General features: G+C 44.3%; 1 protein-coding gene across 1 annotated transcript in view; it reads left to right on the top strand.

Moving 5' to 3' along the window:
* Positions 1 to 15,486, top strand: part of LOC144495884 (serine/threonine-protein kinase DCLK3-like) — a 77,488-nt gene extending 62,002 nt beyond the window's left edge. Inside the window, exons 5-6 of the mRNA XM_078216613.1 lie at positions 182 to 309; positions 15,378 to 15,486. Of these exons, the coding sequence (XP_078072739.1) occupies positions 182 to 309; positions 15,378 to 15,392 (143 nt within the window). The 3' untranslated portion in view covers positions 15,393 to 15,486. The remainder of the gene's footprint in view (positions 1 to 181; positions 310 to 15,377) is intronic.
* Positions 15,487 to 26,866: the final 11,380 nt, after the last annotated feature.

Below are 26,866 nucleotides of genomic sequence, written 5' to 3'. Positions count from 1 at the left end.
GCATTACTGCTGATGGGTAGATCTGGCCCATTATGTGCCCCATACCGATATCTCTCCATTTCAGGAGTCCACAACTGGAAAGGGTACTTTCCAAAAGTGTCTCCTTGTTGCATGTGGCATTGTGTTAGCGTTTCAAAGGTGGGTGGCACAATTTAAATACTTGTTTGTCTTTACTGGTCAGGTGCCAAGGATCTTGTCAGCAAGCTTCTGGTGGTGAATCCCAGAAACCGGTACACTGCACAGCAGGTCCTTCAGCACACTTGGATTCGGTTAGCAGCCAAAAGGAATTCCCACAACTTGCAGCGGGAAGTAAGTATGAACATCGGACAGCATTTCAGGCACTGCCGTCGTCAGGAGATTCTGAACTCTGCAACATAGAGTTAGCACTTGGGCTGGAACTCTGAAATGTCCCAACTTCTAATAAAGGCTCAAATGGCTGCAGGCATTTGACCTTCCAGCATTCATAAATGAATATACCTGGAGTAACCAAAATAAAAAGCATTATATATAAAACAATTGAACTCCTTTTTGATGTGATTGTGACAATGCTGTAATTTTATACAATTGTACTTTATTAACATTGTTAGGAAAGATCTCTCCCGCAGCCGACCTGAGATGAAATTGGTCTCTCCACTCACTTTCTGCATGTGTGGCACTAATTAGAACAGGTTCAACCATATGTGTTAGGAAACATTTTATAAATATTTAAACTAGGGAAAAGCAGTCTTGATTATATTTCAGGGCATTTCAGCAACATATGAAAATTATGGATTAAAAATGTACGGGCCACACAATCCCACACAACATCCAGTAATCCATACCCACCAATCCCATTAAATCCCTAAGCAGCACGGTGGCACAATGCTTAGCACGGCTGCCTTACAGCTCCAGGGACCTAGGTTTGATTCCAGCCATGGGTGACACTAATCCGTGTGTAGTTTGTGGATTCTCCCTGTGTCTGCATGGGTTTCCTTCAGGTGCTCCAGTTTCCTCCCACAGTCCAAAGATATGCAGGTTAGGTTGATTGGCCATGGTAAATTGCTCCTTCGTGTCTAAAGATACATAGGTTGGGGGAATTAATTAGATAAATATGTGGGGTTACAGGGATAAGGCTTGGGTAAGATGCTTCACTGGAGAGTTGGTGCAGACTCGATGGGCCAAATGACCTCCTTCGGCACTGTAAGGATTCCATGATTTTATGAAAGCAGTGCAGAAAGAATTCTGCAAAATTCCTCTCCCAGTCCCCAAAATGAAAATAAATATGCTCCATATATTTACATGCACGTATGACTCCAGATTTACTTCAATGTGGTTGACTCTTAAATGCCCTTTGAAATGGCCTAGCAAGCCACCCACTTCAAGGACAATTGGGAATGGACAATAAATGTTGATACAGCCAATGATGCCCGAACCCCATGAATAAACTTAAAAAAACTTGTGAAGAACCAAGAATAAGATGGAGCTTATTTTTTTCAAAATAGTTTTCATTTTTGTACAACAACTAAGAGGCAGCTGGAGTCCTGATACTGTGGTGAGCTTGCAGTGGCCTGTCTTGTCATGGAGACCATGATGTTCAATGCCACCTCTCAGCCTGACTTCCCAGAAGAGCCTTTCTTATACTAATAATCTAAATAATGCTGGTATCAATGCGGCATCTTTGTGAGAACCAAGATATCCTACCTGATTGGACTGTTAAATTCCAGCCAAAACATTTGATGTATAACATTTTAACTCACCAAAATCTGTACTTTAAAATAAACAAATACCACAAACTGACTTAGGTCTAAACTGTTGAGAATCTTTTAATACATAACTATAAGGTTTGTGGTGGAAGATATAGGAGGGATGTACGAGGTAGGTTCTTTACTCAGAGAGTGGTTGGGCTATGGAATGGACTGCCTGTTGTGATAGTGGAATCGGACACTTTAGGAACTTTCAAGCGGTTATTGGATAGGCACATGGAGCACACTAGAATGATAGGGAGTGGGATAGCTTGATCTTGGTTTCGGAAAAGGTTCGGCACAACATCATGGGCCGAAGGGCCTGTACTGTGCTGTACTGTTCTATGTTCTATGTTCTATGTCGTATAATTATACTAATAGGAGCAACTAGGTTAACATGCACAAGAACAACTTGCATTGTTTTGGAGTGTTGACTTACATTTGTTGTTGGGGTTTCCTTGATTTAAACAGCTGCTGTATACTTGCTTCAGATTAGGTTTTATTTGTATATGTCAGATAATCTAGAAACACTTTGAGGGTGGGATACCAGGTACCTGAGTTCCACTTTCATCATTGGATTTGGTACTGGGTAATGAACCAGGCCAGGTGTTAGATTTGGAGGTAGGTGAGCACTTTGGTGACAGTGACCACAATTCGATTACGTTTACTTTAGCAATGGAAAAGGATAGGTATATACCAAAGGGCAAGAGTTATAGCTGGGGGAAAGGAAATTATGATGCGATTAGGTGAGATTTAGCTGGCATAGGTTGGGGAAGGAAACTGCAGGGGATGGGCACAATTGTAATGTGGAACTTGTTCAAGGAACAGCTACTACGCGTCCTTGATAAATATGTACCTGTCAGGCAGGGAGGAAGCAGACGTGTGAGGGAACCGTGGTTTACTAAGGAGGTTGAATCTCTTGTGAAGAGGAAGAAGGAGACTTTGTTAAGATGAGACGTGAAGGCTCAGTTAGGGCGCTTGAGAGTTACAAGTTAGCCAGGAAGGACCTAAAGAAAGAGTTAAGAAGAGCCAGGAGGGGACATGAGAAGTCTTTGGCAGGTAGGATCAAGGAAAACCCTAAAGCTTTCTATAGGTATGTCAGGAGTAAAAGAATGACTAGGGTAAGATTAGGGCCAGTCAAGGACAGGAGTGGGAAGTTGTGTGTGGAGTCTGAAGAGATAGGAGAGGCACTAAATGAATATTTTTCGTCGGTATTCACACTGGAGAGGGACAGTGTTGTTGAGGGGAGTACTGAGATGCAGGCTGTTGGACTGGATGGGATTGATGTTCATAAGGAGGAGGTGTTAGCAATTCTGGAAAGGGTAAAAATAGATAAGTCCCCTGGGCCGGATGGGATTTATCCTAGGATTCTCTGGGAGGCTAGAGAGGAGATTGCAGAGCCTTTGGCTTTGATCTTTGTGTCGTCATTGTCTACAGGAACAGTGCCAGAAGACTGGAAGATAACAAATGTTGTCCCCTTGTTCAAGAAGGGGAGTAGGGACAACCCTGGGAATTATAGACCGGTGAGCCTTACTTCTGTTGTGGGCAAAGTATTGGAAAGGATTATAAGAGATAGGATTTATCATCACCTAGAAAGGAATAATTTGATTAGGGATAGTCAGCATGGTTTTGTGAAGGGTAGGTCGTGCCTCACAAACCTTATTGAGTTCTTTGAGAAGGTGCCCAAAGAGGTGGATGAGGGTAAAGCGGTTGATGTGGTGTATATGGATTTCAGCAAAGCGTTTGATAAGGTTCCCCATGGTAAGCTTTTGCAGAAAATATGGACACATGGGATTGAGGGTGATTTAGTGGTTTGGATCAGGAATTGGCTAGCTGTAAGAAAACAGAGGGTGGTGGTTGATGGGAAATATTCATCCTGGAGTTCAGTTACTAGTGGTGTACCGCAAGGATCTGTTTTGGGGCCACTGCTGTTTGTCATTTTTATTAATGACCTGGATGAGGGCGTGGAAGGATGGATTAGTAAATTTGCGGATGACACTAAAGTCGGTGGAGTTGTAGACAGTGCGGAGGGAAGTGGCAGGTTACAGAGGGACATAGATAAGCTGCAGAGCTGGGCTGAGAGGTGGCAAATGGAGTTTAATGCGGAAAAGTGTGAGGTGATTCACTTTGGAAGGAGTAACAGGAATACAGAGTACTGGGCTAATGGTAAGATACTTGGTAGTGTGGATGAACAGAGGGATCTGGGTGTCCATGTGCATAGATCCCTGAAAGTTGGCACCCAGGTTGATAGGGTTGTTAAGAAGGCGTACGGTGTGTTAGCTTTTATTGGTAGAGGGATTGAGTTTCGGGGCCAGGAGGCCATTGCTGCAACTGTACAAAACTCTGGTGCGGCCGTATTTGGAGTATTGCGTACAGTTCTGGTCGCCGCATTATAGGAAAGATGTGGAAGCGTTGGAAAGGGTGCAGAGGAGATTTACCAGGATGTTGCCTGGTATGGTGGGAAAATCGTATTGGGAAAGGCTGAGGGGCTTGAGGTTGTTTTCGTTAGAGAGAAGAAGGTTAAGAGGTGACTTAATAGAGGCATACAAGATGATCAGAGGATTAGATAGGGTGGATAGTGAGAGCCTTTTTCCTCGGATGGTGTTGGCTAGCACGAGGGGACATAGCTTTAAATTGAGGGGTGAGAGATATAGGACAGATGTTAGAGGTAGGTTCTTTACTCAGAGAGTAGTAAGGACGTGGAATGCTCTGCCTGCAGCAGTGGTGGACTTGTCAACGTTGAGAGCGTTCAAGTGGTTATTGGATAAACATATGGATGATATTGGAATAGTGTAGATTAGAGGGGCTTTAGATTGGTACCACTGGTCGGCGCAACATCGAGGGCTGAAGGGCCTGTACTGCGCTGTAATGTTCTATATTCTATCATGGTCACTGTACAGTATACAATGTGTTACGGTTCTGTAGATATGATGATGACTGGAGTGTACCTTATTTGAAGCAACATGTTTTTTTGTCCATTTGGAAATAAAATGAAATGCACTACCTAGAAAGCTTTTGGTTTGCTAATTGTAACCATTATAGATTGAATATTTTACTAAACTAATGAATCCTTTCCTTTAGCTGAGTGTGCCTGAGAACTTTGGGGTTGAGCCATTTATAAAATACAGTTAATTGGTTATCACAGATTACAGTGGTGTCAGAGGCTACTTACTTCCTCTAATACCTTGATATAGGTTGGTTGTGCCAACATAATCTGGGCAGTCAGAGGCCAAAATTTTACATTGGCTTGAAAATTAATACAGTCTTTGATCCAATGCAGTTTTAATAGACTTCTCTATTGCTCTAACACAACTACCCACAAAGGATTTAAAATGCTGGAAAAGTACAGAGTGCCACCAAGTGGAGAAATGGATGATGGTTATCTTTAATCAACTGGTCATGTAAGTCAGTCAGTGCTCAAGGTTAGTCTCCTTCCTTCCAAACAATGTACTACTGACCGAAATATGCTGGAGGTATGAAGGACAAGTTGGATGCAAACATGTGATTTAAGAGTTTGAAACTTCCAACTTCACTTGTAAGCAAGACACACTGAAGTTAAATAAGGGCAATTATAAGGACATGAAAACAGAATTGGCTAAAGTGGACTGAGAAAATGGGTTAAAAAATATAAGACAGTAGAGAAGCACTGGCAGACAATTAAGGCGGCACGGTAGCACAGTGGTTAGCACTGCTGCTTCACAGCTCCAGGGTCCTGGGTTCGATTCCCGGCTCGGGTCACTGTCTGTGTGGAGTTTGCACATTCTCCTCGTGTCTGCGTGGGTTTCCTCCGGGTGCTCCGGTTTCCTCCCACAGTCCAAAGATGTGCGGGTTAGGTTGATTGGCCAGGTTAAAAAAAAATTGCCCCTTAGAATCCTGAGATGCGTAGGTTAGTGGGATTAGCGGGTAAAATATGTAGGGGTAGGGCCTGGGTGGGATTGTGGTCGGTGCAGACTCGATGGGCCGAATGGCCTCCTTCTGCACTGTAGGGTTTCTATGATTCTATGATTTCTATGAGATATTTTATAACTCAACAAAGATATATTGAGAAAAGAAGAGTATGAGAAAGGTGCACAATTCATGGCTAACTAAGAAAGTTAAGGATGGTATCAAATAAAAAAAGGCATACAGTGCTGTGAAAATTCGTGATCTGTCAGAAGATTGAGAAAAATTTAGAAACCAGAAAAAGATTTCTAAAAGAATAATAATTAGATATGAGAGTAAAGTAGCAAGCAAGAAAAAAATCTGCAAGTAGATAAAAAGGAAAAGAGTTGCTAAAGTTGGTCCTTTAGTGGATAAGACTAGGATTTTTAAAAAATTCATTTATGGGATTTGGCTGTCGTTGGCTGTGCCAGCATTTGTTGCCTATCGCTAACTGCCCTCCATTTTATAGGGCATTTAAGAGTCAACCACATTGCTGTGAATCTGGAGTCACACGTAGATGAGGCCAGGTAGGGATGTAGATTTCCTTCCCTAAAGGACATTAGTGATTTTTATGACAATCGACAATGGTTTCATGGTCATCATTAGACATTTTAATTCCAGATTTATATTGAATTCAAATGTCACTATCTGCTATGGTGGGATTCGAATCCAGGTGCCCAGATCTTGCCCTGGGTCTCTAGATTACTAGTCCAGTGACAATACCACTGCCTTCCCTAATTAACAATGGTAGCAAGGAAATGGCAGAGACTTTGAACAAATATTTTGTATCTGGCTTCATGGTAGAAGACACAAAGAGCATTGAAAATCAAGAGGCAAAAGGTTGGAAGGACCTTACAACAATCACTATCGCTGGAGAAAAAAAATACTAGGAAATCTAAAAGCTCTAAAAGTTATTGGTTTGCATCTTTGGGTCTTAAGTAAGTGACTGAAGCGATGGTGGATCTATTAGTTGTAATCCTCCAAAGTTTCCTAGATTCTGGAACAGTTCCAGTGCATTTGAAAACTACAAATGTAACACCTCTGCTCTAGAAAGAAGATAGGCAGCAGAAAACTATAGATCAGTTAGGGGAAAATGCTAAAATCCATTATTAAGGAAATACTTAGCAGGACATTTAGAAAATCATAATGTAATCGGACAGTGTCAAATTGGTTTTGTGAAAGGGAAATTATGTTTGTCACGTTTGACAAATTTATTAGTGTTCTTTGAAGATATTAAAAAGCAAGGTGGCTAGTAGATATAGTGTAATATAAAACCAAATTACTGCGGTTGGAATTTGAAACAAAAACAGAAAATGCTGGAAAATCTCAGCAGGTCTGACAGCATCTGTGGAGTGAGAATAAACAGATGTAGTGTATTTGGATTGCCAAAAGACATTTGTTAAGGTGCTAGTTGAAAGGTTACTACACAAGATGTAAAGTAATGCAGCTCAAAATACAAAGTTATAAGATAACCCATCTACAAATATGGAGTTGTAATATTAAAAAGAGTGATTCTCCCATGAAGCAGAATTTAAAATAAAAGCAGAATTCATCTGCCGTACCCAAGGAAAACGTTAAAACATTTGTAAACATGTCAGGGTATAATTATACAACAATATCTTGATGCATACTTTTCCACAAGGCAGTTTTGAAAAACAGGAACCTGGCCTTTATCACCTCAGGAAGACATTGATAAATTGTAAGTTATTACAATCTAAAAGTAGATACCTTTCAGGATGAACCTAAATAACGTAACTGAATATTGGGTGTTGCAAGGAAGTGAGCACAATATGCACCTCTCAGTATCCTGATTGTTTGAAAGATATTGATATGAACAAAGGATGTTCAGCATGAGTGCTCAGCAAGCTTCCTGCTGGTCTCGCTCTTTTAGGGTAGATTATTGGATGTAAACAGTAGGACTTGCAGATTCATTGCATTCACTCAAATCTCAGGTAAAGATATGGTGCTGTAGTGTCGTGATAATACTTCATCCCTTAATTGATATAGAGGTATCGTTGCTAGACTCTTTAGCTTTCTACTTGGGGATTTAAGGTAAATAGTACTTTAAATATTGACAGATAGATTGAATATCCCTTTGTAACATTAATTAGATCTGGGTTCTCTATCAGAAACAAGATTGTACTTTTCCTAGAACTGTTAATGTTGCAATTAAATTACAATCAAAGTGAATCGCATGTTCAGTTTTTAAATAAACTCTTTTATAATTTAGAAAATATATTGTCTCTCATAGTCTTTTGCATACAGACTTGGAAACCAATCTCTGTGCACTCTTGAGGGAGATACATTGTTGAAGAGAGATAGGAACAAAGAAAAGTACAGCACAGGACTTTTGGCCCTCCAAGTCTGTGCCGATCAGGATGCCTGCCTAAACTAAAACTGTATGCACTTATGGAGTCCGTATCATTCCATTCCCATCCTATTCATGTATTCATCTAGTTGTGCCTCAAATGCCGCTATTGTACCTGCTCCCACCACCTCCCCAAGCAGTGCGATCCAGTCATTCACCACCGTCTATGTAAAAAAATCTTGCCTCACACATCTCCTCTAAATTTTTCCCCATGTACCTTAAACCTATGTCCTCTATTACTTGATTTTTCTACCTTAAGAAAGAGCATCTAACTATCCACTTCTTCCATGCCACTCATAATCTTGGATTTTGTAGATCTTGCAGATGTCTGGACCCTTTTAATAACTGGGTTGTTATAATCTAGCTAAACCTGTTAGGAATGCTATCTGGAGGACAGTAATATTCTCCGGTGTTTCATTTCCTTTGGGACGGATTGGATCAGTTCTTCAGACCCATTTAAGTGTCTGTGAGGCTTGACTTTCTCAAGTGAGAGGAAGTGAGAGTGATAATTTGAGGAGTATGCATGATCTAGAATAGTCTCAAAAAAAGGCTAGGATTATAACCAACTTCAAAGCGCTCCTATTGTTGGAGATGATATATTAAATGGATAGAGGATTAGCCAACCAACAGGAAACAGAGAATTGGGATAAATGGGTCATTTTCAGGTTTACAAACTGTAACTAGTGGAATGCCAAAGGGATCAGTGCTGGGGCCTCAACTATTTATGATCTACATAACGACTTGGCTGAAGAGACTGAGTGCATTGTAGACAAATGTGCTGCTGACACAAAGACAAGTTGGAAAACGTTGTGAGGAGGATGCAAATGTCTACAATGGGATATAAATAAGTTAAGTGAATGTGCAAGATATCGGCAGATGGAGTATAATGTGGAAAAATATCAGTTTGTCCACTTTGGTGGGAAGAATAGAACAGTAGAGTATTATTTAATTGGAGTGGGACTGCAGATTTCTGTAGTATAGAGGAATCTGGGTTTCCTTATACATAAATCACAAAAATAAATTACCATGCAGGTACAGCAAGTAATTAGAAAGGCAAATGGCCTTTATTATAAGTACAGAGTATAACATTGGGGAAGCCTTGCTACAAGAAGGCTTGCGAAAAGGTCTTTAGTTTAGAAAGGCACTGTGTTGGCACTGGGCCAAAAGGCCTGTTCCTGCATTGTACTGTTCTTTGTTCTTTGTTTTTACAGGGCATTGGTGAAACCATACCGAGAGTACTGTCTACAGAGTTTTGGTCTGCTTACTTAAGGAAGGATATGTTTGCATTGGGAGCAGTTCCATTCACTAGGCTGATTCCTGGGAGAAAGGAAAGGCCGTAAGAGTTTTAACAACACCAGGTTAAAACTCTTACTGTGTTTACCCCAGTCCAACGCCGGCATCTCCACATCAGAAAGGAAAGGGGCAGGTGTGACCTGTACAATAAGGACGGGTTGCACTTGAATCCCAGGGGGACCAATATCCTGGCGGGGAGGTTTGCTAAGGCTACTGGGGAGAGTTTAAACTAGAATGGTTGGGGGGTGGGAATCAAATTGAAGTGACTGGGAGAGAGGAGGTTAGCTCACAAATAGAGAAAGCTTGTCGACAGTGTGAGAGGGAGGATAGGCAGGTGATAGAGAAGGGGAGCGCTCAGACCGAAGGATTGAGATGTGTCTATTTTAATACAAGGAGTGTTGTGAACAAAGTGGATGAGCTTAGAGCGTGGATCACTACTTGGAAATATGATGTGGTTGCCATTACAGAGACTTGGATGACTCGGGGACAGGACTGGTTACTTCAAGTGCCGGGTTTCAGATGTTTCAGAAGGGACAGGGAGGGAGGCAAAAGAGGTGGGGGAGTGGCACTGTTGATCAGAGATAGTGTCATGGCTGCAGAAAAGATGGACACCATGAAGGGATTGTCTACGGAGTCTCTGTGGGTGGAGGTTATGAACAGGAAGGGGTCAATAACTTTACTGGGTGTTTTCTATAGGCCGCCCAATAGTAACAGGGATGTTGAGGAGCAGATAGGGAAACAGATCCTGGAAAGGTGTAATAATAACAGAGTTGTCATGATGGGAGATTTCAAATTCCCAAGAATTGATTGGAATCTCCCTAGAGTAAGGGGTGTAGATAGGGGGGAGTTTGTTAGGTGTGTTCAGGAGGGTTTCTTGACACAGTATGTAGAGAAGCCTACAAGAGGAGAGGCTGTACTTGATTTGGTATTGGGAAATGAACCTGGGCAGGTGTCAGATCTCTCAGTGGGAGAGCATTTTGGAGATAGTGATCATAATTCTATCTCCTTTACAATAGCATTGGAGAGAGATAGGATCAAACAAGTTAGAAAAGTGTTTAATTGGAGTAAGGGGAATTATGAGGCTATCAGGCAGGAAATTGGAGGCTTAAATTGGAAAGAGGTTTTCTCAGGGAAATGTACGGAAGAAATGTGGCATATTTTCAGGGAATATTTGTCTGGAGTTCTGCATAGTAAAGTTCCAATGAGACAGGGAAGTTATGGTAGGTTACAGGAACCGTGGTGTACAAAGGCAGCAATGAATCTAGTCAAGAAGAAAAGAAAAGCTTACAAAAGGTTCAGGGAGCTAGGTAATGTTAGAGATCTTGAAGAGTATACGGCTAATAGGAAGGATCTTAAGAAGGAAATTACGAGAGCCAGAAGGGGTCATGAGAAGGCCTTGGCAGGCAGGATTAAGGAAAACCCCAAGGCATTCTACAAGTACGTGAAGGGCAAGAGGATAAGACGTGAAAGAATAGGACCTATCAAGTGTGACGGTGGGAAAGTTTGTATGGAACCGGAAGAAATAGCAGAGGTACTTAATGAATACTTTATTTCAGTATTCACTATGGAAAAGAATCTTGGTGGTTGTAGTGCAGACTTGCAGTGGACTGAAAAGCTTGAGCATGTAGATATTAAGAAATAGGATGTGTTGGAGCTTTTGAAAAGCATCAAGTTAGATAAGTCGCCGGGACCGGATGGGATGTACCCCAGGCTACTGTGGGAGGCGAGGGAGGAGATTGCTGAGCCTCTGGCGATGATCTTTGCATCATCAATGGAGACGGGAGAGGTTCCGGAGGATTGGGGATGTTGTTCCCTTATTCAAGAAAGGGAGTAGAGTTAGCCCTGGAAATTATAGACCAGTGAGTCTAACCTCAGTGGTTGGTAAATTGATGGAGAAGATCCTGAGAGGCAGGATTTATGAACATTTGGAGAGGTATAATATGATTAAGAATAGTCAGCATGGCTTTGTCAAAGGCAGATCATGCCTTACGAGCCTGATTGAATTTTTTGAGGATATGACTAAACACATTGATGAAGGAAGAGCAGTAGGTGTAGTATACATGGACTTCAGCAAGGCATTTGATAAGGTGCCCCATGCAAGGCTTATTGAGAAAGTGAAGGGGCATGGGATCCAAGGGGACATTGCTTTGTGGATCCAGAATTGGCTTGCCCACAGAAGGCAAAGAGTGGTTATAGATGGGTCATATTCTGCATGGAGGTCGGTCACCAGTGGAGTGCCCCAGGGATCTGTTCTGGGACCCTAACTCTTTGTGATTTTTATAAATGTCCTGGGTGAGGAAGTGGAGGGATGGGTTGGTAAGTTTGTTGATGACACAAAGGTTTTAGGTGTTTTGGATAGTGTGGAGGGATGTCAGAAGTTGCAGCAAGACATTGATAGGATGCAAGACTGGGCGGAGAAGTGGCAGATGGAGTTCAACCCGGATAAGTGTGAGGTGGTTCATTTTGGCAGGTCAAATAGGATGGCGGAATATAATACTAATGGTAGGACTCTTGGCAGAGTGGAAGATCAGAAGGATCTTGGTGTCCGAGTTCATAGGACGCTCAAAGCAGCTGTGCAGATTGAGGCTGTGGTTAAGAAGGCGTATGGTGTACTGGCCTTCATCAATCGAGGATTCGAGTTTAGGTGTCGTGAGATAATGTTGCAGCTATATAAGACCCTGATCAGACCACACTTGGAGTACTGTGCTCAGTTCTGGTCGCCTCATTACAGGAAGGATGTGGAAGCCATAGAAAAGGTGCAGAGGAGATTTACAAGGATGTTGCCTGGGTTGGGGAGCATGCCTTATGAGGATAGGTTGAGTGAGCTCGCCTTTTCTCCTTGGAGAGACGAAGGATGAGGAGTGACCTGATAGAGGTGTATAAGATGTTGAGAGGTATTGATCGAGTGGATAGTCAGAGGCTTTTTCCCAGGGCTGAAATGGTTGCCACAAGAGGACACAGGTTTAAGGTGCTGGGGAGTAGGTACAGAGGAGATGTCAGGGGTAAGTTTTTCACTCAGAGGGTGGTGGGTGCGTGGTGGAGGCAGATTCGATAGGGTCTTTTAAGAGACTTTTAGACAAGTACATGGAACTTAGTAAGATAGAGGGTTATAGGTAAGCCTAGTAATCGCTAAGGTAGGGACATGTTCGGCACAACTTTGTGGGCTGAAGGGCCTGTATTGTGCTGTAGTTTTTCTATGTTTCTATGCTTCTTAAAGGGTTTGTCTTATGGGGAAAGGTTAAGCAGGTTGGGTCTATCCTCATTGGAGTTTAAGAAAAGGAGAGGTGATCTTATTGAAACATATAACAGGGAATTTTCCTGTCCCACCCACCACTGGAATCGTAGCAGGCAGGGGCAGACCATGCAAAAGTCCGTTGATTTTCCGGTTTTGGGGTGAGCGCGGCCAGAAAATCCCACCCTTAAGATTCTAAGGAGGCTTGATATGGTAGGTGCTGAGAGGATGTTTCCTCTTGTGGGGGAATCTAGAACTAGGGGACAGCTTCAGAATAGGGAACAGATGTGAGGGGAAATTTTCTCCCTGAGTCTTTAATCTTTGGAATTCTCTTTCCCTGAGAACAATGGAGGCTAGATCATTGAACAGATTTAAGGCTGAGTTAGACAGATATTTAATTTACAAGGGAGCTAAGTTTATGGGGGCTGGTAGGGGGCAAGCAGGAAAGTTGTGTTTAGGCTACAATCAAATCAACCATGACCTTATTGGATGGTGGAACAAAGTTGAGGGGCTAAATGCCCTACTCTTGTTCCTACTCCTTAGGTTTTTAATAGTAGAGTCATAGAGGTTTCCAGCATGGAAACAGGCCCTTAGGCCCAACTTGTCCATGCTACCCTTTTTATTTTTCAAATCCCGAATCTCGTCCCAATTGCCTGCATTTGGCTCATATCCCTCTCTACCCATCTTACCCATGTAACTGTTTAAATGCTTTTTAAAAGACAACATTGTACCCGCCTCTACTACTACCTCTGGCAGCTTGTTCCAGACACTCACCACCCTCTGTGTGAAAAAATTGCCCCTCTGGACCCTTTTGTATCTCTCCCCTCTCACCTTAAACCTATGCCCTTTAGTTTTAGACGCCCCTACCTTTGGGAAAGAAATATTGACTATCTAGCTGATCTGTGCCCCTCATTATTATAGACCTCTGTACGATCACTCCTCAGCCTTCTACGCTCCAGAGAACAAAGTCCCAGTCTATCCAGCCTCTCCTTGTAACCCAAACCATCAAGTCCCGGTAGCATCCTAGTAAATCTACTCTTTCTAGTTTAATAATATTCTTTCTATAATAGGGTGACCAGAACTGCACACAGTATTCCAAGTGTGGCCTTACCAATGTCCTGTACAACTTCAACAAGACGTCCCAACTCCTGTATTCAATGTTCTGACCAATGAAACCAAGGATGTTGAATGCCTTCTTCGCCACTCTGTCCACCTGTGACTCCACTTTCAATGAGCTATGAACATGTACCCCTTGATCTCTTTGTTCTGTAGCTCTCCCCAACGCCCTACCATTAACTGAGTAAGTCATGCCCTGGTTCAATCTACCAAAATGCATCACCTCGTATTTATCTAAATTAAACTCCATCTGCCATTTGTCAGCCCACTGGCTGATTTATCTACCTTGATGCGCTTTAAGACTTCCAGCGCCGCCTCCTCTGTAATATGTACACTCCTCAAGACGACACTATTTATTTCTCCAAGTTCCTTAAAATCCATGCTTTTCTCAACAGTAAATACTGATGAGAAATATTCATTTAGGATCTCACCCATCTCTTGTGGATCCGCCCATAGATGACCTTGTTGATCCTTAAGAGGCCCTACTCTTTTCCTAGTTACGCTTTTGGCTTTTATGTATTTGTAGAAGCTCTTTGGATTCTTCTTTGCCTTATCTGTCAAAAAAGTCTCGTGTCCCCTTTTTGCCCTCCTGATTTCTCTCTTAACTCTACTCCTACACCCCTATACTCTTCAAGGGAGTCACTTGATCCCAGCTGCCTAGAGACATTGGCCAGAATGTTATGCTCCGTCGCTGATGGGTTTTTAGACAGGGAAGAGCATGAAATTGAAGGAATGGAATTCCCTCTGGGCACCACCCCCCCCACCTCACCCCACCCCCCCGCTTCCCCTACCGACTATACAACAATTTAACGTTGGGTGGGTAAGGACTCAGACTGGAGACCTGCCTTTAATGGCTCTGTAAAGCCAGTTTCCATCCCAGCCTCAATTTATAAGCTGGCATGAAGATTTACCTGGTGTGGGGGAAGCCAAACGAAGACTGAGCATAGATCTTGGGTGGGGTGGGGGGAAGGGGGTAGAGGGGAGGAGATGGGGCGGCGGTGGGGGGGGGGTGGGGAGGGAGAGAAAAGGGGGGGAAGAAAGGCACGGAGGGGGAAAAGTGGGGGTGGGGTGGGAAAAGGGGGGGTCACCTCCATCAGAATCCTCCTTCTGATTGTGGGCTCCTCCACCTTAAGATCCAGTGTCCGCGAGACCAGCCCCCCTCTACCCTGCCCCCCAACCTTACCCCAGCAACCTGACCACCCCTCCAGGCGCTCTCAGGCCTTTCCTATTCTGGGATCCCTTAACTTAACTTACCTTGTCCTCTGTTCCCGGGACTGAGGCTCAGGCACGTTCCTAAAGTGCCTCCTCAGTCCACTGCAGTCTTGTCACTGCAGGGACTGGAGAGCTATCGGCCAATCTGATTGGCAGGCAGATCTCTAATGTGGGTCGTCCAACCAAGTGAGGGATGGAAGTCCCATTTGCAGTCGCTCAATGCTCATTCAAGCATGAAATGGCTGCCAAGCACTCAGAGTTGCTAGGCAATTTTTGGAAGGCAGGAGGAGAGACCCTCAATCTGAAAAATTCCGGCCATTCTGTGCTCTGAAAGATGAAAATTTATATAAAAGGCAGATATCACTATCATAAACTGGTGAATGTAGAGGAGGTAATATCACAAGTTCATGACTTTTGTGCTGTATATTTGTTCTTGGTTGCAGTTTAGCTTAAGGCAGAGTGCTGGACATCAGCCTTGCGATCCTTTTCTTGTTAACTAGACTCTTTGTTTAAGGTTTGTCGGCCCTGATGTTGAACGTGAACTGAAGCCTCTGATGCAAAATATGAATATGGCCAGTTTTGGGAGCATCACCAACTGAGTATTTGCCTCATCTGGGAGGCCCGAGCAGGGCCATGCTCCAATTATGGACTGCCTGCCTCACTGTCATCATTCCTCAGGTAAGTCCTTCGGAGGGGAAATTGAAAGGTTCTCAGCAATGCTCTGGTGTTGGGAAAAGCACTAAAATGTTTACCTTTTGGTCCCCGTTGCTTAGGTCACAGCAACAGCTGAAGAATTCCGCTCAACGCCTCAGTCACCAATTCAGTGCAGAGGTTCAGAAATGAACATTAGGCCCATTATTTACATATTTAAGATGTCAAACAACCATTTCAGTTCAGCACCATAGGTATCTGCTGATTGCTAATATGGCAGTCCTGGGCCCTTGCATTGAACAGGTGGGAAATTAATCCTTCTTGTACCTACTTTATAACAGTAAGCTGGTCGCAACAAGGTCCAATTTCTTCCTATTTATGCTATGCTTCTGAGTTACTAAAAGTGATGCTGCACCCCTAGCTCCAATGTTATTTTCTCTGGAATGTATTGCTGGATACTTGTAATGATTTTTGAATTGATTTGCTTTATTATTGTCACATGTATTCCACCACCACCACCGCACCCCCCCGTTAAAGTTTGTAAATAAAGGGATTTTGGTGAAAGGACTTCTGCCTCCGAAGACTGATTACAGTACACATTTTCTCTTTCAGTCAGTCTGTATTCCTGGCAATGTAGTCTGGTTTAAGTCTCACAACACCAGGTTAAAGTCCAACAGGTTTATTTGGTAGCACAAGCCACAAGCTTTCGGAGCGCTGCTCCTTCATCAGGTGAGTGGGAGTTCTGTTCACAAACAGGGCACATAAAGACACAAACTCAATTTAGAAGATAATGGTTGGAATGCGAGTCTTTACAGGTAATCAAGTCTCAAAGGTACAGACAATGTGAGTGGAGAGAGGTTTAAGCACAGGTTAAAGAGATGTGTATTGTCTCCAGCCATGACAGTTAGTGAGATTTTGCAAGCCCAGGCAAGTCGTGGGGGTTACAGTGTGACATGAACCCAAGACCCCGGTTGAGGCCGTATTCATGTGTGTGGAACTTGGGTATCAGTCTCTGCTCAGTGATTCTGTGTTGTCGTGTGTCGTGAAGGACGCCTTGAAGAATGCTTACCCGAGGATCAGAGGCCGAATGTCCGTGACCGCTGAAGAGTTCCCCATCAGGAAGAGAACACTCTTGCCTGGTGATTGTCGAGCGGTGTTCATTCATCTGTTGTCGTAGCGTCTGCATGGCCTCCCCAATGTACCTTGCCTCGGGACATCCTTTCCTGCAGCGTATCAGGTAGACAACGTTGGCCGAGTTGCAACTGTATGTACCATGTACCTGGTGGATGGTGTTCTCACGTGAGATGATCCGGCTTGCAGAGGCTGCTGTGGCAGAGTTGTGTGGTGTCGTGGTCACTGTTCTCCTGAAGGCTGGGTAGTTTGCTGCGGACAATGGTCTGTTTGAGGTTGTGCAGTTGTTTGAAGGCAAGAAGTGGGGGTGTGGGGATGGCCTTGGCGAGATGTTCGTCTTCATCAATGACATCAATGAAGGCTCCGCAGAAGATGTCATAGCTTCTCCGCTCCGGGGAAGTACTGGACAACGAAGGGTACTCTGTCCGTCGTCTCCCGTGTTTGTCTTCTGAGGAGGTCGGTGCGGTTTTTCGCTGTGGCGCGTCGGAACTGTCGATCGATGAGTCGAGCGCCATATCCTGTTCTTATGAGGGCATCTTTCAGCGTCTGGAGGCGTCTGTTGCGATCCTCCTCATCTGAGCAGATCCTGTGTATACGGAGGGCTTGTCCGTAGGGGATGGCTTCTTTAACGTGTTTAGAACAAAGAACAATACAGCACAGGAACAGGCCCTTCGGCCCTCCAAGCCCGCGCCGCTCCCCGGTCCAGGATTGAATCCTGAATCCAGGATCCCCGCCCAATTTTCCAGCCTATCTACATACTAATATCCTATCCACCGAGCTGTCCCTCACAGCTACGATGCTTTGTTCATCACAACCTATTAACTCACCCCCACCCCCCCATTCCAGACCATGTGATCTCCAGGGAGAGGCGAAAACCCAGAGTGAAAACCCCAGGGCCAATATGGGGAAAAAAAATCTGGGAAATTCCTCTCCGACCCCCTGAGGCGATCGAAACGAGTCCAGGAGATCACATTGACCCTGATCGGAAAATGCTTCCCAACCCTATTCATTTCCACTTCCACGAACACCATATGAATTCCCTGCCCCTGAGACAGGTTCCCAACTATCCGCAGTCTCGCTCTGTACTGGCACCAGCAAGTTTAGGGTGGAAGCTGGAGAGGTGGAGCATCATGAGGTTATCCGTGGGCTTGTGAAGTGCTGAGGCGACTGTCCTTGATGGAGATGCATGTGTCCAAGAATGCAACCGATTCTGGAGAGTAGTCCATGGTGAGACTGATGATACGATGGAACTTGTAGATGTCATCATATAGTTGTTTCAGTGATTGTTCACCATGAGTCCAAAGGAAGAAAATGTCATCGATGTATCTAGTGTATAGCATCGGTAGAAGGTCCTGTGTGGTGAAAAAGTCTTGTTCGAACCTGTGCATGAAGATGTTGGGCATAGTGAGGTGCGAATTTGGTCCCCATGGCTGTTCCTTGTGTCTGGATGAAGAACTGGCTGTTGAAGGTGAAGACATTGTGGTCCAGGATGAAGCGGATGAATTGTAAAATTGCATCTGGAGACTGGCAGTTGTCGGCGTTGAGTACTGAGGCAGTTGCAGCAATGCCATCATCGTGGGAGATGCTGGTGTAGAGTGCTGAGACATCCATTGTGATGAGAATTGCTCCTGGTTCAACTGCTCCATGTGTGCTGAGTTTCTGTAGGAAGTCCGTAGTGTCACGACAAAAGCTGGGGGTTCTTTGTACAATTGGTTTCAGGATGCCCTCGACGTAGCCGGAGAGGTTCTCGCACAGGGTCCCATTGCCCGATACGATGGGACGGCCGGGTGTGTTTGCCTTGTGTATCTTCGGGAGGCAGTAGAGATCTCCAACGCGGGGAGTACGTGGGATGAGAGCACGGAGGGTGCTCTGAAGGTCCGGATCAAAGGTCTTGATCGGTCTGTTGAGTTGACAGGTGTGTTCTTTGGTTGGATCTGCGGGTAACTGTCTGTAGTGTTCCTTGTTGTTCAGTTGTCAGTATACTTCTTTGCAGTAATCTGTTCTGTTCAGTATGACGATGGCCCCTCCTTTGTCTGCTGGTTAGTTGCGGTTAGTCTTGAGAACGTGGATGGTGTTCCGTTGTGCATGGGTGATGTTCGGGGCTGTCTTGTGAGTGCGGCTGATGAATCTGGCATTGGCGCACCTCCTGACGGCTTGGACATACATGTCGAGTCGACGGCAGCGGCCTTCCGGAGGAGTCCAATTCAACTCTTTCCTCTTTGGTTGCTGCATCGCGGATCTCTCAGTCGGCTGTTCCGGTTCATTGGCTGTCTCATTGTGTTCACTATTGGCCTCTTGGGGTTTGTGGAAGAACTCCAGCAGTTTCATTCACCTGATGAATTCCTCTGTGTCCGCTGCGAGACTGATGGGGTCTATTTTGGTGGTGGGACAGAAATTGAGCCCTTGGCTGAGAACTTCGATTTCATCTGGTTGAAGTGTGTAGTCCGACAAGTTGACAATGGACTTCCCTGCAGTGGTACTGTTTTTTACTGTGGTACCGGCGGAGGCTTGGTGGTGATGCCAAGTTTCTCAAGTTTCCTGTTCTTGGTGTGCATGTAGATGGCGTAGTTCCTTCTTCTCGTCTGCTTGGCAGAGTTTTGCAGCTGGTCTGTGTCCTGAGTGCAAGTTGAGGTTATGGACTCTATCTTGGTTTCCAGGATGCAGCGTTTGCTGTAGAGCTCGTGTATGAGATGGTTGAGGAGTGTGAGAGAGATGCGATGGCAAAGTCTCTCAACGTAGTCTGTGTTATAGGTTGACCTGAGTGGGTTTGTGATCTGTAGTCCTTTCATAGACCTTTCACACATGGAGCAGTTGAACCAGGAGCACTCCTCGTCACAATGGATATCTCGGCAGTCTACATCAGCATCCCCCACGACGATGGCATTCCTGCAACTGCCTCAGTACTCAATGCCGACAACTGCCAATCTCCAGATGCAATTTTACAACTCATCCACTTCATCCTGGACCACAATGTCTTCACCTTCAACAACCAGTTCTTCATCCAGACACACGGAACAGCCATGGGGACCAAATTTGCACCTCAATATGCCAACATTTTCATGCACAGGTTCGAACAAGACTTCTTCACCGCACAGGACTTTCAACCAATGCTATACACGAGACACATTGATGACATTTTCTTCCTTTGGACTTATGGTGAACAATCACTGAAACAACTATATGATGACATCAACAAGTTCCATCCCACCATCAGACTCACCATGGACTACTCTCCGGAATCAATTGCATTCTTGGACACACGCATCTCCATCAAGGACGGTCACCTCAGCACTTCACTGTACTGCAAGCCCACGGAAAACCTCACGATGCTCCACTTCTCCAGCTTCCACCCTAAACACGTTAAAGAAACCATCCCCTACGGACAAGCCCTCCGAATACACAGGATCTGCTCAGATGAGGAGGTTCGCAACAAACACCTCCAGACGCTGAAAGATGCCCTCTTAAGAACAGGATATGGCACTCGACTCATCGATCGATAGTTCTGACGCGCCACACCAAAAAACTGCACCGACCTCCTCAGAAGACAAACATGGGACACGGCGGACAGAGTACCTACCCTTCGTCGTCCAGTACTTCCCCGGAGTGGAGAAGCTACGACATCTTCTCCGGAGCCTTCAACATGTCATCGATGAAGACGAACATCTCTCCAAGGCCATCCTCACACCCCCACTTCTTGCCTTCAAACAACTGCACAACCTTAAACAGTCCATTGTCCGCAGCAAACTACCCAGCCTTCAGGAGAACAGTGACCACAATACCACACAACCCTGCCACAGAAACCTCTGCAAGACGTGCCGGATCATCGACACGGATGCCATCATCTCATGCAAAAACACCATCCATCAGGTACACAGTACATACACTTGCAACTCGGCCAACGTTGTCCATCTGATACGCTGCAGGAAAGGATGTCCCGAGGCATGGTACATTGGGGAGACCATGTAGACACTATGACAACAGATGAATGAACACCGCTCGACAATCTCCAGGCAAGAGTGTTCTCATCCTGTTGGGGAACACTTCAGCGGTCATGGGCATTTGGCCTCTGATCTTCGGGTAAGCGTTCTCCAAGGCGGCCTTCACGACACACGACAGTGCAGAGTCGCTGAGCAGAGACTGATAGCCAAGTTCCGCACACATGAATACGGCCTCAACCGGGATCTTGGGTTCATGTCACACTATCTGTAACCCCCACGACTTGCCTGGGCTTGCAAAATCTCACTAACTGTCCTGTCTGGAGACAATACACATCTCTTTAACCTGTGCTTAACCCTCTCTCCACTCACATTGTCTGTACCTTTAAGACTTGATTACCTGTAAAGACTCACATTCCAACCATTATTTTGTAAATTGAGTTTGTGTCTTTATATGCCCTGTTTCTGAACAGAACTCCCACTCACCTGACGAAGGAGCAGCGCTCCGAAAGCTTGTGGCTGTTGGACTTTAACCTGGTGTTGTGAGACTACTTTCTGTGTTTACCCCAGTCCAATGCCAGCATCTCCACATCAATGTAGTCTGTGCAGAAAGTGAGCATCTTGTCTCATAATTTGGATCCATTCATTGCTTTCAACTTCTGTCCCAATGTCGGCTACAACAGGTTAATGTAGCCAGGGATATTCCACTGTTGGTTCAACACACTAAAGTTAAAGACCGGTGCACTGACCTTCATGTGTAATGCTTTCTGTTCATGTCGCCATTCCGTAATTGACCATGCAATTGCCTCTCTAACTTGCCTTCAATCAGTCCAAGTGCTACACTCTTCACGTGCAGTAGTTGCTTATTCCATCATCCAAATGTTGAATTCCTGAGAAAAAGCAATCCAGCAATGACAGTAAATAGGCATATAATTGAACAAGGGCAGTGAAATAATTATATAGATTCAATGGACATGCAATTTATTAATAGAGCTGAAATGAATAAATAGATTCAGAAGTTGTGTAATTGATCAATAGCAGTAGAATCATTATTGGATTTAACAGGTGTGTAATTGATCAATTGGCAGTGACTCACTGGCATTACTCTTATTGAGGGAAATATGAGAATCTTAATTCCAATGCAGCATATTTGAAATGCTCAAAATTAAACCATCCAGTGAAATTGAAAGAACTTCTCAGGCATTAATAGATTGGAAATGAAGGAAATTAAATATCCCCATCACTTGCTTTTCAACATGCAAGGGCCAATACCTGTTAAATATAGCTTAGGACCTCTAGAAATCTTGGGTCTTCCCTTTCCAATTACTGGTAAATGGTATGTTTCCTACTGCAAGCCCCCCTAAATGTTGCCATTAAAAAGGACTACAGATGATTTCATGAACATGCTAATAGATATCATTGATGGAATTTTTTTATTCTTTCGTGGGATATGGGCGTCTCTGGCTGGCCAGCATTTATTGCCCATCCCTAGTTGCCCTTGGAGGGCAGTTGAGAGTCACCCAAGTTGTTGTGGCTCTGGAGTCGCATGTAGGTCCGACCAGGGTAAGGACAGCAGATTTCTTTCCCTAAAGGACATTAGTGAATCAGATGGAATTTTGTGACAATTGACGATGGTTTTATGGTCATCGGTTGGTTCTTCACACAGATTTTTTTTATTGAATTTAAATTCCACCATCTGCCATGACAGGATTTGAATCTGGGTCCCCAGAACATTAGCTGAGTTTCTGGATTTATAGTCTAGCAATAATACCACAAGGCCATTGCCTTTCCCTCGTAGTTTCCTCATAATTTCCTGATATCTTTGGCCTGTTGACCAGATCCTATATGACAACAATAACTAATTACATTTATAGAGCACTTTTAAAGTTAGAAAAATATTCCAAGATCCTTCACAAGTGTTAACAAAGAAAATTTGATACCTAGCCACGGCAAGAGATAGGCAGATGACCAAAAGATTGGTCAAAGAGATAGGTTTGAGGGAATGGCTTAAAGAAGGAGCGAGAGGTAAGGAGATAGCAAGGTTAAGGGAGGGAATTCCAGAGCTTAGGGCTACAGTAGCTGTGGGCATGGTCTCCATGGTGGATCGATTAAAATCAGGCATGATTAAGAGACTAGGTCTGAAGGCCAAAACTCTACACAGTTCTTCAGGTGTAGTCTCACTGATGTACGAATTGCAGTGACCTCCTTATTCTTGAACATCAACTCTCTTGCAATAAAGGCTAAAGACGTTTTCCTTACTAATTTCTTGCTGAACTTGCATGGTAACTTTGCATGTACAGGGGCATACATTAACAAAGCATAAGACTGTTGATTCACTGAGATAATGAAAGAAGAGCCAGAATTTTAAAATACACCAGGCTGTCACTTTCATACTCTACTTTTGGAAGGAATCATCAGCCAATACTTGGTCACTAAAATAGCTCAGCGATGCTCAATTTGTGTTTGTTAGTACCATCAGCTTTCACTGCAGACTTAATTTAGACGTAGGCAAGAGCTGAATGATACATTATGTGAGAGAGTAACTACTTCCAACATCAAAAAAACAATGAACTGAATATGTCAGGAATGACCCCTGGCAAAACCCAAGGCAATAGGGATGACGGAGAAAACTATCCAAAGACTGGGCGGCAAGGTGGCACGATGGTTAGCACTGCTGCCTCAGCGCCATGGACTCGAGTTCGATTCCAGCCTTGGGTGACTGTCTGTGTTGGAGTTTGCACGTTCTCCCCTTGTCTGCATGGGTTTCCTCTGTGAGCTCTGGTTTCCTCCCACATCCGTCCAGAGATGTGCAGGTTAGCAACTGTAAATGCACAGGGTTACTGAGGTGGGGCAGAAGGTGGCGTCTGGGTGGGATGCTCTTTTGGATAGTCGGTGCAGATGCGATGGGCCGAATGGCCTCCTTCTGCACTGTAGGGATGCTATGGACTGGAATCACGCTAAGGCTATGTTTAAGGCTAATCATTATTGTTGCAATGATTTCTCAGGGCAACATCCTCTGCTCACTCTCCCTTTTAGATATTTCCTCAATGACTTCTTTAATTATAATGTTGGACGTGGGGCTTTTAGCTACATTTGCAATCCTCTAATAATGAAACAGCTCATGTCAATTTCCAGTGTAAAATACATGACTGAAGCATTGGCAACCATCTTCCTGAGCCTTGACAACTCACTTGAAGACTTGTGCTCCACACCTTGGCCAAGTAGTTTCAGTATAGTTCCAACACTGGTATTTACCCAACAATGTGGAAAATTGTCCAGGTGTGTCCTGCTATAAAGTGCAAGAGAAATGTAATGCATCCGATTACTGTCCCATCAGTTTCCTCTCAATCACCAACAAAGAAATGGAAGGTGTTGATGATAGGGCTATCAAGTAGCACTTACTCAGCTAATTGATTCTCGATTTGGCTCCTGACCTCATTAGAGCCTTGGTCCGAGCTTGGAAGAAAGACCTGAATTCCAGAGATGAGGCGAGAGTGATTGCCCTGAACATCAAGGCATCATTTGACCAAAGAACAATACAGCACAGGAACAGGCCCTTCAAGCCCGCGCCGCTCCCTGGTCCCAACTAGACCATTCTTTTGTATCCCTCCATTCCCACTCCATTCATGTGGCTATCTAGATAAGTCTTAAACGTTCCCAGTGTGTCCGCCTCCACCACCTTGCCCGGCAGCGCATTCCAGGCCCCCACCACTCTCTGTGTAAAATACGTCCTTCTGATATCCGTGTTAAACCTCCCCCCCCCTCACCTTGAACCTATGACCCCCTCGTGAACGTCACCACCGACCTGGGAAAAAGCTTCCCACCGTTCACCCTATCTATGCCTTTCATAATTTTATACACCTCTATTAGGCCACCCCTCGTCCTCCGTCTTTCCAGTGAGAACAACCCCAGTTTACCCAATCTCTCCTCATAACTAAGCCCTTCCATACCAGGCAACATCCTGGTAAACCTCCTCTGCACTCTCTCTAAAGCCTCCACGTCCTTCTGGTAGTGTGGTGACCAGAACTGGGCGCAGTATTCCAAATGCGGCCGAACCAACGTTCTATACAACTGCAACATCAGACCCCAACTTTTATACTCTATGCCCCGTCCTATAAAGGCAAGCGTGCCATATGCCTTATTCACTACCTTCTCCACCTGTGACGTCACCTTCAAGGATCTGTGGACTTGCAAACCCAGGTCCCTCTGCGTATCTACACCCTTTATAGTTCTGCCATTTATCGTATAGCTCCCCCCTACGTTAGTTCTACCAAAATGCATCACTTCGCATTCATCTGGATTGAACTCCATCTGCCATTTCTTTGCCCAAATTTCCAGCCTATCTATATCCTTCTGTAGCCTCTGACAATGTTCCTCACTATCTGCAAGTCCAGCCATTTTCGTGTCGTCCGCAAACTTACTGATCACCCCAGTTACACCTTCTTCCAGATCGTTTATATAAATCATAAACAGCAGAGGTCCCAATACAGAGCCCTGCGGAACACCACTAGTCACAGGCATCCAGCCGGAAAAAGACCCTTCCACTACCACCCTCTGTCTTCTGTGACCAAGACAGTTCTCCACCCATCTAGCCACCTCCCCCTTTATCCCATGAGATCCAACCTTTTGCACCAACCTACCATGACCAAATGTAGCTGTGGTAATATAATCAGGGCCTAGTTTTAGGGCTGATTAAATTGGATATATAAATTATAGAATTAGGCATATTAAAATCAAACACAGTCAAACCTCAGGCAGGCCAATTGTACAAATACACAAACATGTCTGGGCCTGACCCATGAATCTGGGGTATCCTCTTGTTTTATGTGGGTAATTTAAGAGTTAATTGTGTTATAATTAATAAACTTATTGAACCTTTACTTGTGTTTGTCCTTTGTCCCTCTTGCAAATAAGGGCACTGGGGTAAAACCTTGGAATAAGCAAACTGGTCAAAAGTATCTGAGAATTAACAGGTACAACATAGTCAAATAGAAATCAGTGGATTTCAGGGAAACATCTCCACTGGTTGGGAATCATACCTGACACAAAGGAAGATGGTTGTGGTTGTTGGAGGCCAATCATCTCAGCCCCAGGACATCAGCGTAGGAGTGTCCTGGGCTCAACTATCTTTAGCTGCTTCATTAGTTCCACTATTAGGGTTTGTAAGGTTTAAAGGGTGGAGCTATGTAAATTTCACCTTCCGAAATGATGATGGAAGAGAACACATGACTAAGAGAGGAGAGCAGTGCAACACCCAATCATGGATAGCTCTGCTTAATTCAGTTGTGTAAAATAAACTAATTAGTCTTTGAACATACCAACAGCTCAGAAACAATTTTGAAGCTAGGCTAACCAACATAAAACATAAATTACTTTCCCTTCAATATAAGGTTGCGCCTGCTCTTCAAACAGCAACTGGGTAATGTGATAAGTGGGTTGAGGTTAGTCAGGTCGGTTTTGGGGGTGTGGTGATTGTCCCCTTAAAGGTCCGTCTGCAAAGTAAAGGCCACATGAATCAATTGGGGAGCAGAGTGAGAATCACCTTGGTGAGCTTGGATTTCTGTTGCAGAACTTTCTTGAGAGCTGGCCATTGTCACGAGGCTGCAAGTCTCTGTATAGCCTTAACCTGTGAATAAGTGTGTTGTTGTTTTTCCCTTAACTAGTGAACAAGAATTATCACGAGGGTAAAAGCGAGTCTCGAACTGTGAGTATATAGTTTCCACTGAAGTTGAGTGAAATTGAGACAAAAAAGAGCAATCACAAAAATGCCACTATTTGGACGGACAGATCCTTTTGATGCCTCTGTGGAGGAATGGATACAATACATAGAGCTTTTGGGTTTTGACTTTCAGGCGAATGAAATAGAAGGGATAGGGAAGAGAAAGGCAATCCTCCTTTAGTGAGTGTGGGACCTAGGTTACTATTTGATTTGCAGTCTTACAACCCCAAGCATGCCCGACTCCAATGCATTCAGTGAGATTGTTGAATTGGCAGAATCACATTTCCATCCGAAACCATTAGTCCTATTGCAGAGATTTAAGTTAAATTGGTCAGCCTGATGGGCATCTGATATTTAACTGATCCCACCTTGCTGACCCCAAGGCTTTGAATGTTGAGCCATTGCATCATCAGCATTGGCCCTTGGGTAGATGTTTGAGTAGAAGGGGAAACAATTGGGAGGAAAGGGGGAAATAGTCTGGAAAGGAAAGAGCAGTCCAGTCTGGGGATGTAAGTCAGATTGGTGACCAGGGTATCCTGGTGCCACATTTATCTAAGTATTTTCAGC

Source organism: Mustelus asterias, chromosome 7 (assembly GCF_964213995.1).
Source record: "Mustelus asterias chromosome 7, sMusAst1.hap1.1, whole genome shotgun sequence".
Lineage (NCBI taxonomy): Eukaryota > Metazoa > Chordata > Chondrichthyes > Carcharhiniformes > Triakidae > Mustelus > Mustelus asterias.
Note: the sequence above shows the minus strand (reverse complement) of the source record. Positions and strands in the feature narration are given on the sequence as shown.